This window comes from Monopterus albus, unplaced genomic scaffold (assembly GCF_001952655.1).
Source record: "Monopterus albus unplaced genomic scaffold, M_albus_1.0 scaffold269.1, whole genome shotgun sequence".
NCBI classification, from domain to species: Eukaryota; Metazoa; Chordata; class Actinopteri; order Synbranchiformes; family Synbranchidae; genus Monopterus; species Monopterus albus.
In genome coordinates, this window is record NW_018128149.1 from 118,221 (window position 1) to 131,516 (window position 13,296).

The 13,296-nt window shown below is 42.7% G+C and overlaps 2 protein-coding genes across 3 annotated transcripts in view; one reads left to right on the top strand and one right to left on the bottom strand.

The window, feature by feature from the left end:
• LOC109972783 (kinesin-like protein KIF20A) overlaps nucleotides 1-11,602 on the bottom strand; it is a 13,526-nt gene extending 1,924 nt beyond the window's left edge. Inside the window, exons 1-16 of one of the 2 annotated variants that reach the window (XM_020621914.1) lie at nucleotides 11,445-11,602; nucleotides 11,085-11,180; nucleotides 10,396-10,515; nucleotides 9,701-9,839; nucleotides 9,433-9,617; nucleotides 9,263-9,338; nucleotides 8,913-9,089; nucleotides 8,425-8,536; nucleotides 8,292-8,354; nucleotides 7,196-7,342; nucleotides 6,609-6,774; nucleotides 6,364-6,531; nucleotides 5,819-5,958; nucleotides 5,297-5,462; nucleotides 4,940-5,039; nucleotides 2,981-3,453 (exon numbers count right to left, since the gene is read on the bottom strand). In XM_020621914.1, coding sequence (XP_020477570.1) covers nucleotides 3,338-3,453; nucleotides 4,940-5,039; nucleotides 5,297-5,462; nucleotides 5,819-5,958; nucleotides 6,364-6,531; nucleotides 6,609-6,774; nucleotides 7,196-7,342; nucleotides 8,292-8,354; nucleotides 8,425-8,536; nucleotides 8,913-9,089; nucleotides 9,263-9,338; nucleotides 9,433-9,617; nucleotides 9,701-9,839; nucleotides 10,396-10,515; nucleotides 11,085-11,180; nucleotides 11,445-11,492 — 2,019 coding nt within the window. In that variant the 5' untranslated portion in view covers nucleotides 11,493-11,602 and the 3' untranslated portion in view covers nucleotides 2,981-3,337. Of the gene's footprint in view, nucleotides 1-2,980; nucleotides 3,454-4,939; nucleotides 5,040-5,296; nucleotides 5,463-5,818; nucleotides 5,959-6,363; nucleotides 6,532-6,608; nucleotides 6,775-7,195; nucleotides 7,343-8,291; nucleotides 8,355-8,424; nucleotides 8,537-8,912; nucleotides 9,090-9,262; nucleotides 9,339-9,432; nucleotides 9,618-9,700; nucleotides 9,840-10,395; nucleotides 10,516-11,084; nucleotides 11,181-11,444 lie in introns of those variants that run through there. The other variant, XM_020621913.1, reaches the window with a different exon arrangement.
• A 1,078-nt stretch (nucleotides 11,603-12,680) lies between these two features.
• Nucleotides 12,681-13,296, top strand: part of mos (v-mos Moloney murine sarcoma viral oncogene homolog) — a 5,182-nt gene continuing 4,566 nt past the window's right edge. Inside the window, exon 1 of the mRNA XM_020621891.1 lies at nucleotides 12,681-12,773. The gene's annotated coding sequence lies outside the window, so the exon portion shown is untranslated. The remainder of the gene's footprint in view (nucleotides 12,774-13,296) is intronic.

Consider the following 13,296-nt stretch of genomic DNA (forward strand, 5'->3'; position numbering starts at 1 on the left):
GCTCCTGTGGAGCTGCTGTTACAGATAACATCTGGTGGGGCCCTGACGGCAACCCCTGCCTGCCGAAACACTTCTTTCATCACTACACCAAACTCGCACACAGTCTTGACCATGTGTCCAAAGGGGGAATATTAGGCATCATAACACAGCACTGGTTCACAAAAGGGTTCTCTACCTATGCTCAGAAATATTGTCAGTCATGTATGATTTGTGCAACTAACAATCCAGGTAAAACAACACCACTCACACAACAAGCAGCACAACCTACAGTATTGCTCACAATAATAGCAGTACAATGTGACTAACCAGAATAATCCAGGTTTTTAGTATATTTTTTATTGCTACATGGCAAACAAGTTACCAGTAGGTGCAGTAGATTCTCAGAAAGCAAACAAGACCCAGCATTCATGATATGCACGCTCTTAAGGCTGTGCAATTGGGCAATTAGTTGAAAGGGGTGTGTTAAAAAAATAGCAGTGTGGCATTCAATCAGTGAGGTCATCAATTTTGTGAAATAACAGGTGTGAATCAGGTGGCCCCTATTTAAGGATGAAGCCAGCACTTGTTGAACATGCATTTGAAAGCCTGAGGAAAATGGGTCGTTCAAGACATTGTTCAGAAGAACAGCGTACTTTGATTAAAAAGTTGATTGGAGAGGGGAAAACCTATAAAGAGGTGCAAAAAATTATAGGCTGTTCAGCTAAAATGATCTCCAATGCCTTAAAATGGAGAGCAAAACCAGAGAGACGTGGAAGAAAACGGAAGACAACCATCAAAATGGATCGAAGAATAACCAGAATGGCAAAGGCCCAGCCAATGATCAGCTCCAGGATGATCAAAGACAGTCTGGAGTTACCTGTAAGTACTGTGACAGTTAGAAGACGTCTGTGTGAAGCTAATCTATTTTCAAGAATCCCCCGCAAAGTCCCTCTGTTAAAAAAAAGGCACGTGCAGAAGAGGTTACAATTTGCCAAAGAACACATCAACTGGCCTAAAGAGAAATGGAGGAACATTTTGTGGACTGATGAGAGTAAAATTGTTCTTTTTGGGTCCAAGGGCCACAGACAGTTTGTGAGACGACCCCCAAACTCTGAATTCAAGCCACAGTACACAGTGAAGACAGTGAAGCATGGTGGTGCAAGCATCATGATATGGGCATGTTTCTCCTACTATGGTGTTGGGCCTATTTATCGCATACCAGGGATCATGGATCAGTTTGCATATGTCAAAATACTTGAAGAGGTCATGTTGCCTTATGCTGAAGAGGACATGCCCTTGAAATGGTTGTTTCAACAAGACAATGACCCCAAACACACTAGTAAACGAGCAAAGTCTTGGTTCCAAACCAACAAAATTAATGTTATGGAGTGGCCAGCCCAATCCCCGGACCTTAATCCAATCGAGGACTTGTGGGGTGATATCAAAAATGCTGTTTCTGAAGCAAAACCAAGAAATGTAAATGAATTGTGGAATGTTGTTAAAGAATCATGGAGTGTAATAACAGCTGAAAGGTGCCACAAGTTGGTTGACTCCATGCCACACAGATGTGAAGCAGTTATAACAAACTGTGGTCATACAACTAAATATTAGTTTAGTGATTCACAGGATTGCTAAATCCTAGAAACAAAAACGTTTGTACAACATAGTTTTGTGTCTGTACAGTCAACGGCAGACACTGCTATTTTTTTGAACACACCCCTTTCAACTAATTGCCCAATTGCACAGCCTTAAAAGCGTGCATATCATGAATGCTGGGTCTTGTTTGCTTTCTGAGAATCTACTGCACCTACTGGTAACTTGTTTGCCATGTAGCAATAAAAAATATACTAAAAACCTGGATTATTCTGGTTAGTCACATTGTACTGCTATTATTTTGAACAATACTGTATACAGTAATTGAACATATTTTCCAGAAGGCCAACAATTCACTAAAAATGTTATTTTTATAGGTCTTATGAGATATTCTAATTTATTGAGATGCACCTGTATTTATTGGACAGTTAATTTAGACTATGTTTAAATGGTTAAAAGTATAAAAATGGAAAGATTAATGTTACTATTGACCAGTCATTACTTGAAGTTTGGAATAATGGTCATTTTGAGCTGCTAAATTAAACCAAGATATTATTTTTGTTGTGGAAGTGGACTTTTATGTGGCTTGCTGAAGTGAATGACACTGGAAGAGGAAGAGACATGTGCACGGAGCGAGTAAGACAGGTTTGCTATCCTTAGAAAATTCAACCTCCACAGGAATATTTGGCCATTAAAGTGCTGGACAAGTTACGGCTCAGTTTATGGTGGCGCTAGAGGTGGTCTGTTTTCACTTTCTCATTAAGGACTGTCAGCAAGGCTGTAAAAACGGGCCTCAAAGAGCACCAAGATAGAGAGAAAGAGGAAGTTCCAGGGGAGGTTGGAGAAGGCAAAAGAATTATTAAAATGCTATGGCAGAATGCTTAGAAAGTTAAGCTTTTAATAAGGATAATCATAAGATGATTTATGTGTGTGTTTGTTGAAATAATCATAATTGTATTGAAAGAATGGAATAAGTGATTTTACATCTAAAAAAAGAGTGAGAAAATACAAGAATCACAGAAAAGAGGAACTACAAAAGTTCATGTGTGCATGGCACACAGAGAAGAGACACACAACATATTGAGGAAGTAATGAAAATGAATGTTCCATCCACAAAAGTAAAGATTTGACTGATAATGTTTGATCAATGTCTAACCAATGATAATGTATAGTCAAGTAATGTATTCAAAATATAAAAATCTAGGTTTTGATTTTAAGGCATTGATAGTTTTGTGTAAAATCAATGTGTAATTCTGATTGATCCGTTAAAAGCAATGATGGGATTTTGATATTTCAATCAGATGCGAGTTTCTTGTATCTTTATAAGGTATTAAGATGGTTTTAGTTTTCTAGGAAAGAGGCTCCAAGATCCAAGGCTGGATCACAGCGGGGTGGAGGCCGGTTACGGGCAGTAGGCTTGAGCTGTGACAGTAAAAATATGCAATACTTCAGAAGAACATCACTTTGCACGCCAAATAAAGTATCAACTGTAAACTGCGGCATCTGGTTGGATAAGAGGACAAAGACTACTGACCAGAATCCTATAAAAACCCAGGCGAAAAGAGGAACGGGGAGTCCTTCCACGGCTGCAGCCGGAGGCTCTCTCCAGTTGACCGTCTGACTTCCAGGAGACAGAGGATTGCGGAGAGGCAATCCGGGCAGAGCACCCCTCTGGGGGTACTCCCCCACAGGCACCTGGCTTGTGAGGGTGAGATGGATGTCGACAAGGGAGAAAGAGCACCTTTCTGTGGGTGTGAGATGGATGTCATGTTGGAAGAGAGAGCCCCCCCCTACAGGCACTGAACTTGTGAGGGTGAGATGGATGTCGACGAGGGAGAGAGAGCCCCTTTCTGTGGGTGTTCCCCCGCAGGCTGTTCCAGCCTGTGAGGGAGGAATGGATGTCAACGTCGGATGATAGAGCTGTGGTAGAGCCAGTTGAAAACTACCTACTCACATGAAAACTGAATTCTTGCTTAAAAGTTGACTGAAGAGGAAATTAAGGATTTTAACAAAATGCCACAATCCACCCGGTTAATTCTCAGTCAAAATTGAACCAGAAGAGAATGAGATTTTCTTGATGAGTTTTGATTTATCTATTTGTTAAGTTTTTCCTTGTGAAAGCTTGCATCATGGCAAAAAGAAAAAAGAGGAACAAACGATGGCCCAATCTGCCACCGTCCTACCCAGAGCCAGCTGAGAGTCAGATTGTGTGAGAAAAATCTGTGATGATCAGATTGCGAGCTCAGCACCAACCATAATAATTTTAATCAGTATGATCATTTTAGATTTATATTTAAAAATAGCAGCTGTTGATTTATTTAGGTTGTAAGCCAATCAAGACAATTGATGATTTTAATGCTATATTTTGCTGTAACTCTAAGCTTCTATATAAAATTCCTGAAAAGGTTTAATACTTTCTGTGGTTATTGAGTCAAGTTTTGATGATACTGATTCTTATAATTTTAGTGGGTTTACACTTTTAAATGGTAATTGTTAAAGTTGCACATATTGCACAATTCCTAGCGAGTGTGATTACCTAATTCCTAGCGAGTGTCTGAGGTTGCATAACAGTTCACAGGGTTGACAGAAGGCAAAATTGAACTGCTAAAATGATTTTAGACAGTTACATTAGAAAAAGGTTTATCTAAAATATCCAGTTGTTTACTTGTTACATAATATACACTATTCTTTAAATATCTTATCCTTAACATCTTATGTCAACTAAATACTGTGCAAAACAAATATGGTCTTAAGTGTCCAGTGACACAGCTTTCACTGGCTATTTCAGACAAAATTTAACACTTCCTCAAAAAGCCAGAGTATACTGGTTTATAAAAATTTCTCAGTACAGTAACATCTGAGGGTTTAAGGAGGTAGCTGCCACAATAACTGCAGGTTGTTGTTATTTGGGAGGTTTCGGGGTCTTATCCTGAATTAATAACATGAAAGACAGGAGGTCTGCAGGGAACTCTGTTTGCAGGTTCATGATAGTCAATTACTGAGTGAATATATCCATCATAAAACCTCAAGCAGTGTTTAGAGGTTTAATATGTTTCAAATATGCCACCTTAGTATGAGAGGTTAAGCTTTATTCCTATGTCCAGGGGTTAGCATATCATGGCCCTCATACAGGATCAAGTGTCAAAGAACGTTTTGAACCTCTGTTGGTTTAGTTATAGTAGTAGGTTGGGGCCATTCTGATCCACACTCCAGTCTATAAGGTGGCGGTAATGCACCTAAAGCTGGTTGCCAATTGCCATTAAACTGCAGCAGAAGACGACAAACTACTGGCGGAAGTTCACTCCAACAGGCCGTTTCCTCAGAGCAAAGAAGCCGAGCTTTGTTTAACAACTAACCACGGGCTAACCTGTTTGAGATGCTTCAGTCTGGCACAACCGGTCCACTGTTGGAACTGCAGACACTCCTCTGGTGCTGGTCTCCAACTCCGACACTTTATGCCTGAGGACCTACAGACAGGGTAAGAGCCAGCTTTGGTGCTTTAATCTACACACTGCCTGCTTTGACACAGGAAGGTCAGAGGTCTGCAATCTAATAGAATGAGACCGTTTTGAACTTTCACCATGAAGTGTATATCCTCAAACTGTGAAATAAAAATCTGGGGACTTGAACACTGCAGCCTGCACATCACTGGTAATGGATTCAGGCCTAGTGCAGGCCAAGGTTAGGGTGGACCTGCTGCCAGTAATAAATAGAAACCACATACCTCTACTTTCTCCTGCTCAGCGATGAATTCATCCACATGCACATAATTATCTTCCAGACTGTTCATAGCACTCTGGTAAGCGTGTGCTTTGATAGCCTCCTTGTACATCTCAAACGTGTTCTCCAGCTTTTCTTGGTAGCCTTCCTTCAGCTCCTCTACCTCTCGTCTAAACATTAAAAGCACATTCTCTTCACTAAGTTCCTTTTCATTCTGACTAACACGTTTACCAAGACAGCCTGCCTGCAGACAAAGATGGCGGACTGCTGATCTCGGCAGGAAGTGGTCTATACAAGCTGGAAGCAGGAAGCCTCTCCAGAAGGTTTACCAGGCCAACCTATGGAAAAAACTGACAGCTTCTGCCTGAGGTTGCCAGTCCACTGTCTTGTTGACATGACGCCATCTTTGTTTGGACACAGGCTCTCCTCATTTACTTTGGGAGAAATTAATCCTGACCGTGAACGTACATAGTTCAAGCTAAAGCATTCTGCACCAGTTTGCTGAACAAATGGAAAATAAGCATACCTACGGAGCTCTTCACTTTCCATGAGCTGCTGCAACATCGCATCTCCCATTTCCTTGCGAATCTCTATTTCCTGTTCCAGGTTTCTTCTTCTCTCAGCCAGCAGTTTTGTTCGGAGGCTTTCGAGCATATTCACAAGCTCCTAGGAAAGTTCAAATTAAACATGGATATGGTGCCATCATGCAACAATCCCAGGTATGTCACTACTATTTCTGACACTACTGAGCACATACTGCATTTCTAAGACCTTTCCAAACAATGAGCCTCATGAAACCTTCCAGCCAGTTCTCATTTTCAGGGCATCGAGTACTGATGGTTTACATTTGACATCTCATACAGAGGCTGAGGAGCATCTTTTTGGTTTAAACTCCAGATTCAGCCACTAACTCTTCAGCCAACAAGTTTCTCTGTTCATGACTCGTACAAATGGCTCTGTGAATTTTGTTCAGGTAGAAAAATAAGTGCCACAAATTAAATCTCTTCAGAAACTTGTCTATGAGCAGTTCTTCCATGAGGCTCATTGTCCGAAGGTGACACACAGATGTACATTCTGTGGCAGCAGAGAGAAGTCAGCCTCATCTTCATCAAGCAGCTCCTCTTCTAACAGGTAGGTGTCCAGGGGCTGGTTGTCAATCATCCCATTCCTCACCAGAGTTTTGCCATCACAACCAACCAGGCAAGGAGCCAGAGACTCCAGAGGTTTGTGTGTGATCACCTGCAGACAGCACAGATCAGTGGTTAACTGGATGTGCTATAGCTGACTGAGCTCAGGATGCGGGCGCTTGGACTAACCTGTCTGGCAACAGCTGAGAATTTCATGACATGGAGAGTCTCGTCATAGGTGGAAGCACACTGGTTAATGTTGACGATCATTGATGCTCTTCCACTGTCACAGAAAAAAGCTTGGAAGAGCTTTGTGAGTTTACTCTCTCTGAAAGGAATGTAGCTGCTCTTCGTTCTGGTGAGCAACAGGAGAACAAGAGTGTTCAATCACACAAAAGCACAAGTTGGAGCCACCCCTACCGGAAGAGTTCCCACTTCAGACACGTGTACTTTGGCTAGAACCACCATCAGCAGGCGGTCTGATATAACAGAACTCGGTCACTTCAACGTGCATCATCTACAGCTCACGGCTTGTGCAGCTCACGTTTTCATACACAAAGGCAAGTCAAAGTGCTCAACACAATGCACACAGATAAAACATTAAAATGCATATATAGATCAAGTTAAACATTAAATATAACAATTACAGCCGTGGGCAGACACTGTAGCTGTGGATTCTCACCGCTCTCGTTGTACTTCGTACTCCTACATTTGCATTTTTGTGTTAAACGCAAAGCTGAACAGTGAATGACAAACATGTTCAGAACCAACAGTACCCGTCAGTCTGATTGTTGCGAAGGGCGGTGATGCACTTCCCCAGGATGAGCAGCGAGTTGTTTATGTTCCCCGCCTCCTTCAGCCTTTCTCCAATTGTGTTGGTTTTGTTACATCTTTCTGAGCCAGCCAGGTCACACAGAGAAAACCTGAGGGAATAAAAAGTCATTTGTAGTGTAGTGGTTGAAAACAAACAAGGTTCCAGAGGTACTATGTAATAGAAGAGTATATAGTTCATATTTAGATATTATATGTAATAATTGTGGATGCAAGGCTGAGCTAAGGGTGTATGGAAGCTTGATCTGTTTCTGGCGCAGGCAAGAACATCTTGGGCTGTGTCCCCCTTGTTTAACCTATGGGTCAACATCCCGAGTGACTTCCTCGTCAGACAGGGAATGGATATACTGTAGCTGCAGCCTTATGTGAACTGTTCGTGTGCTCTGTTCAGGTTTAGAAAAAGGAAATGTACGCTAGGTCAATGCAACCTAGAAGTTCATGTACTGGACAGCTTAGACAATGCTCGGAAGAAGGTGTGTGTGGGTAGCTGGCATGGGACCGCGTCTTCATGGCTCAGGCCATGGAGGGCTGTGTAAGTGCGAGCAGATAAAAAGCTGTGTTAGAGCAGAAGGAGAGAGAGTGTGCTACTGGGACAGTAAACTGTGTACTTTTTGGGGACCCAGTTGACAGAAAGACTGACTCGTGACCAACAACAACTGACTGGACTGGCGCTCTGACATTCTTCTTCTTTAATACTGTATCCATTCCATCTTTCTCTGTTTCCCTAACTACAAGATTATCTGTTTAAATACTACTCTATTCAGAATAATTGTAATATTAAATGATCCTTTAAATTGGGATGGTTTGTGTGAATTAATTTAGTCGTCATCACACTCTAGCCATGACAGTAGAAACTGGTTTTTCCTTACTGGTTTATGTAAAATCATTTTTTCTGTGTTCCTGTGTGTTTTACCAAACCAGACTCATTTTTGGAGCCTAGATTCAACCGACTGATCGACCACACAGAAAAAATATTCACGGGCAGGATAAAACCACAAACACACTGCTCGTTTAAATGTGGCGACGGCACCAGATACTCACTCAGACATCCTTCGAACTGCACTGCCTTCAATCTTCAGTAGCTTCATGGTAAATATGCTGTGGCTGTAACGGAAGCTGGCGTGAGATAATAAAACACGAGAAGACGCACCAAGTAGAGAAATGTGAGGTTTACCTTCTGCTAGAGGACTGGTTCATCTTTGTAGCTGCAGCGCTTCTTTTTTTGTTTCCAAACTGCAGTAGTTTGCAGGCTTCACCCATGTTCTGGATGTTGACCCACCTGAGACCTGGAATGAATTCAATCATCACAAGTTCTCTGTTGAATCTTTGAGCAACAAGGATGAGATGATGTGATCCAATCAAAAATGCAGTGACTACGAGGTATGACTAGCTGCGCATGTTTTGTACTTTATTCCTCTTTTAGCACTGGCTTGATTATGTGAACAACCAGATATACTGACTTGTGTCCAGTTAAACTGTCTTATTCATATAAAGTATGAAGTCGCTGGTGTATGGACACAACACAATGTATATCGCTAGATAAACCGATGCATATTGTGATGTTTTATATCGTGATATATTGAATTTCAATATACTGTCCCCAATACGTTTGCTGGTGTCCTTCTTCCAGCTTAGGAACACAAGACAAACTCCTGTTCGTACCTTTAACATACGCATTTCCAGTACTGTCCTCGCGTACACGCAGAGCAGGACGTCTCATGAACTTGGAGCACAAGGCAGGTTGAAGCAGATCATACACACACTCATTGTAGATTTCAAAGAAGGCCACCCATAAGGCAAACTGGCTGCTGCCTGCTTCTGCTGGGTGGCTGCCCAGCACTGTGGGGGTGGGGGCAGAGTACCAAGGATCATGGTGATGCACCAGGAGGCGCCACTTATCATCCTTCTGCCTGAAACTCTACACTTGTGGCATTTTTAGAGCAGCCTCCCAGACAACTCCAATTTAAACAGGTTTGATTACAACATACAGTATATACAGTATATCTAGCTACCGGTGTGGCTGCAGGACACGGAAGGCTGTGATAAACTGGACTCTGAACCACCGCTGGCTTGGACAGGATCACAGTGCTAGATGGGAGCAGAAACACAAGCATTTTTTTAATCATTATGGTTTTCAGGTCAGAGCCGGGGAAGCAGCTCAGGTTGGATAGCAAGTTCTCACTTCTTTCACTGAAGCAAAAATGGCAGCCTTAGCACTTCTCTCCTGCTTGACCTGCTCAGGATTCAGGCACTGGGCATCATTCCTCAGGTAGGGCTTCAGGTCCATCCCCTCATACTGATCACCTCCGATGTGGTGAAAGGTGGCGTCCAGGACTCGGGGGAGGATTCCTGGCTCTTCTGGGGTTCCTAGGACATGGCAAAGGAAGGTCACAGGACACCGGTGACTCACTGTAAAGTGCGTTACAATGTTGTTGCGTCCCCACTGTTACCTTGGATTGTGAAGGTTTTCCCAGCATTAGTTACACCGTAGCTGAACATCAGCACATTCTTCCCATCCAAGAAATCAGACATTTGGCTTTGGACTGTATTCTCGTATAGCTCCGCCTGTGTCGTCTCCGGCCCAAAAATCTCAAAGCCAACAGAGAGAGAGAACATTTCCATTAACCTGTCTCGTTAACATGGTTGTTATATCTTGTAGAAATCATTTAAGTGACATGTTCTTATTTTTAGTGTCTGCTTTCTCTGCCTATGTGAAGCCCTCTGGGTTTGAAATGTGCTTTATAAAAATAAAGCTGGAGGAGAGAGAAAACACAGATGGACTCCCAGGGGCCCGGGAGGTCAGGGAGGCCTCGGGCCTCTGTAAGAAGTGACAGGTTTCTAGTTTGAATGTGACACAGCTCAGTTAAGACAAAACAACCACAATGACATAAACCAAATAGAGATGACAAAATGACCATAAAAGTTGATAATCTCCATTAACAACCACAAAGATGTAAACTGTTGACAAAAAAAGACTGAACAATAAAGTCAACACACACAACACAGTGACAGTCTCTGGGGTTTTATGTAGGAGGGGTAGGAAAGTCATGTTTGTGCCTATCTAGAACGTCAGTGTGCTGATCCAGAGTGTCTGAGAACTAAAACCGGGTCAGACAGTACTTCGGTGATTTCAGCCAGCGCCGACCTGTGAGAAGGAGAACCTGTGGGCCGTCGTGCCAACGCCCTTCTCACTGCTCTTCATTGTGGCAGAACCTCTCGGTGCATTCAGTGTCACCGTCTGGCTGCTTTCAATCACCACACAATCCTAAGAGGAAACAGGAGCATCAGATTACAGCCCAAACAAAACAGGACAACGCCAGTGGAGCTGTGAGCACCAGCAAAGTGAAGGAGTCACCATGGGTCTGGAGCAGGCAGAGGACTGTTGGGGAGGCTGGGAGAAGGGGAAACATGGCGGTGAGTAGAGGAGGCTTTAACTTCTCAAGATCAAAGATTTTTTATTGTCAATTCACTATATGTTCAGGACATACAGAAAAATCGAAATACCATTTCACACTCACCTAATTTTGAATGCCCATACCATTTAAGAAACTAAAATAGAATAAAAGTAGAATAAACAGAATATGAAAACTGAATTCAAGTAATTCTCCCTGATTTTTTGTAAGATACCAAAACACTTCCATTAACAAGTTTTGTTTGCTCCATGGTGCAAAGAGACACATTTTCCCAGGAGAGGACCCTGGATGTTCACAGTTCTTAGTGACTACATCTCTCCAGCATCGGTGATAATTTCATCTATAAACTTCCTCTTGTGTCTGTGGAGCTGGTCACATTGACTGTCATGACTGGGACTAGATGGACTGGACAACACTGCACCTGGTCCTGGTCGTCACAGAGCTCCTGTCTGGAGAAGGGCCGCACTCGGAGGTAAACTCCCATGGCCTGTTGATCAGCACCACCTGGCACATCAGGCTACGAACACAAAAGAAGACAATGAGCCCAGAAACCAGCCCCGGTGCGGCACAATGTTCAGGGCTTAACTAAAAACATTAAACACGAACATAACAACTCCTTCCACAGACTTAAAACGCCCACACAGGTTCTTAAAATGACTACAAGAGACTAAACACTAAAGACAGCAACAACAAAATGCCCATAGACGACGTAACTCCTCTGCGTCCAGAGACTGGTTGTCTCATAATCCAAACACGACAGAAGATGAAGTGAGACCGTTACCTGCTGGACTGAAGTGCCGACAGGAGGAAGACTAATCGTTAAGTCCATGTCGTTAAACTGTTGCTGAGAAAAGCAAGGAAAACTCACACCGCTACCACCGAGCGCCAGTAGTTTTAATTTTTCTTCTTCTTCTGTTGCTGCTTCTTCTTCCTCTGCAGCAGACGAAACGCAGCTCAGGCGTAATGCTGCCCCCACTGGTCGTTTTCAGATTCCTGCCCATGCATGCAGCCTCTGTCCGCTAGGGCTGGACCTGCTTGAGGGTCCTGAGGACATTTGCACATCTCATCAGAAAGGCTTCTTCTGTTCTGAGCCAGCCACTGCTTCAGGTACGTGGATCACACACACATACAGGGAGCCCAGAGGAAACAGTCCAGATCTCCCAGACTTAGTGGTGCACATCCCAGAGGACAGAAACTTCAACATAGACATAGACACTGAAATTTCCCCATTGAGGGGTCAATAAAGTGCCTACCTACCTACCTAGATGTGCACAGGATGCCCCGCACAAACCCGCACCAGTAGCTCCATCCAACGCTACAAGGAAAAGATGCGTGTCCATAGAGGCACTGTAAGTTTCACATGATGTTTCACTGACTTCTATAGGTCACGGTAAAGGACGGATTAATACAGCGTAAATAAAATGTTTATCCATCGTGCACTTTGGTGACTATTATTCTGCTTCCAACAGTGTTGATGTGGAGTTTTCAATAAATCTGTAAAAACAGTTTTCTGCTTCTTCTTCTAATAAGGAGTCACAATATAAAAGCATTATTTAGTCATTGTGTTACAAATCAATTAGAAGTGGTGTTTCTGAACGTGTATAGACACATGTATTATCTTTCACTCCAACAGGTCCTGTCTGTGGTTGAGTGGAGCTCTGCTGCCCCCTGCTGGGGGTTGGCCGCTGCTGCGCTCTGAGTTCATCCTGGAGTCACTTTCTCAGACTAAACATTGCCACTGAGATCTGCTGAGGGAGGGGTGATGTACATGTCTAACAGCCCACACTGCCACTGATTTACAGACTTTTACATGTTTTATTCTGAGTTTAATCCTTCACTGACTAATCTGTGTGATCTAGACTTCACTGTGTTTGTTTTACAGTGACAGCGTGAACTGCATCTGTTCCACAGCTTTGGGATTATAGTCTAAGACAAGGGTGTAGTGGGAGGTGGAGCCGGTCAGTGTCATGTGTCTGTCTCAGAGGACAACTCGTTTGATGAATATTACCTCACCACAGCTGGAACATCTCGTTTATTCATCCGTGAACGTCACATCTGTGAGGATCCTTCAAACTTTACTGCAGTGAAACAAAGACTGGCTGAGCAAACTGTAAGTAAACAGGGCAACGTTAAACTATCGGGAGAAGTCTAATTGAAATGAATCAAGAATCAGAGCCGGTATCCACAGGTTACTCAATAAAGTGGCAGCAACAAGCAGAGAACTGGTGGTAATGTGGACTGGTCTCTATAGTCGGTTGTTGTGAACTCTGTTGGGAAGCAGAAACTGTCCAACATGTAGGAAGTATCAGTGGTAAAGGTTTGATTTGATTTGATTTATTTATTCTTTCAAGCATATAAAACAGTTGATATAACAACACACATTTTTACACACAATCCAATATCAATTTGCTTATACCTAGTACATGCTTGAATGGAGTAGGAAGAAGTCAGACTTATCCAGTCCTACCCCATGACATCATCTTACCATCATTGGTTTACAAGCAGTATCTCTACATAAATAATTCTCTTCTACACCACACAAGTAATATACTAAAGAATTATAACAAGAATGTTAACATTCTTACATAATTACATTCTTAAATAATTATCTTCTACACCACACAAGTAATATA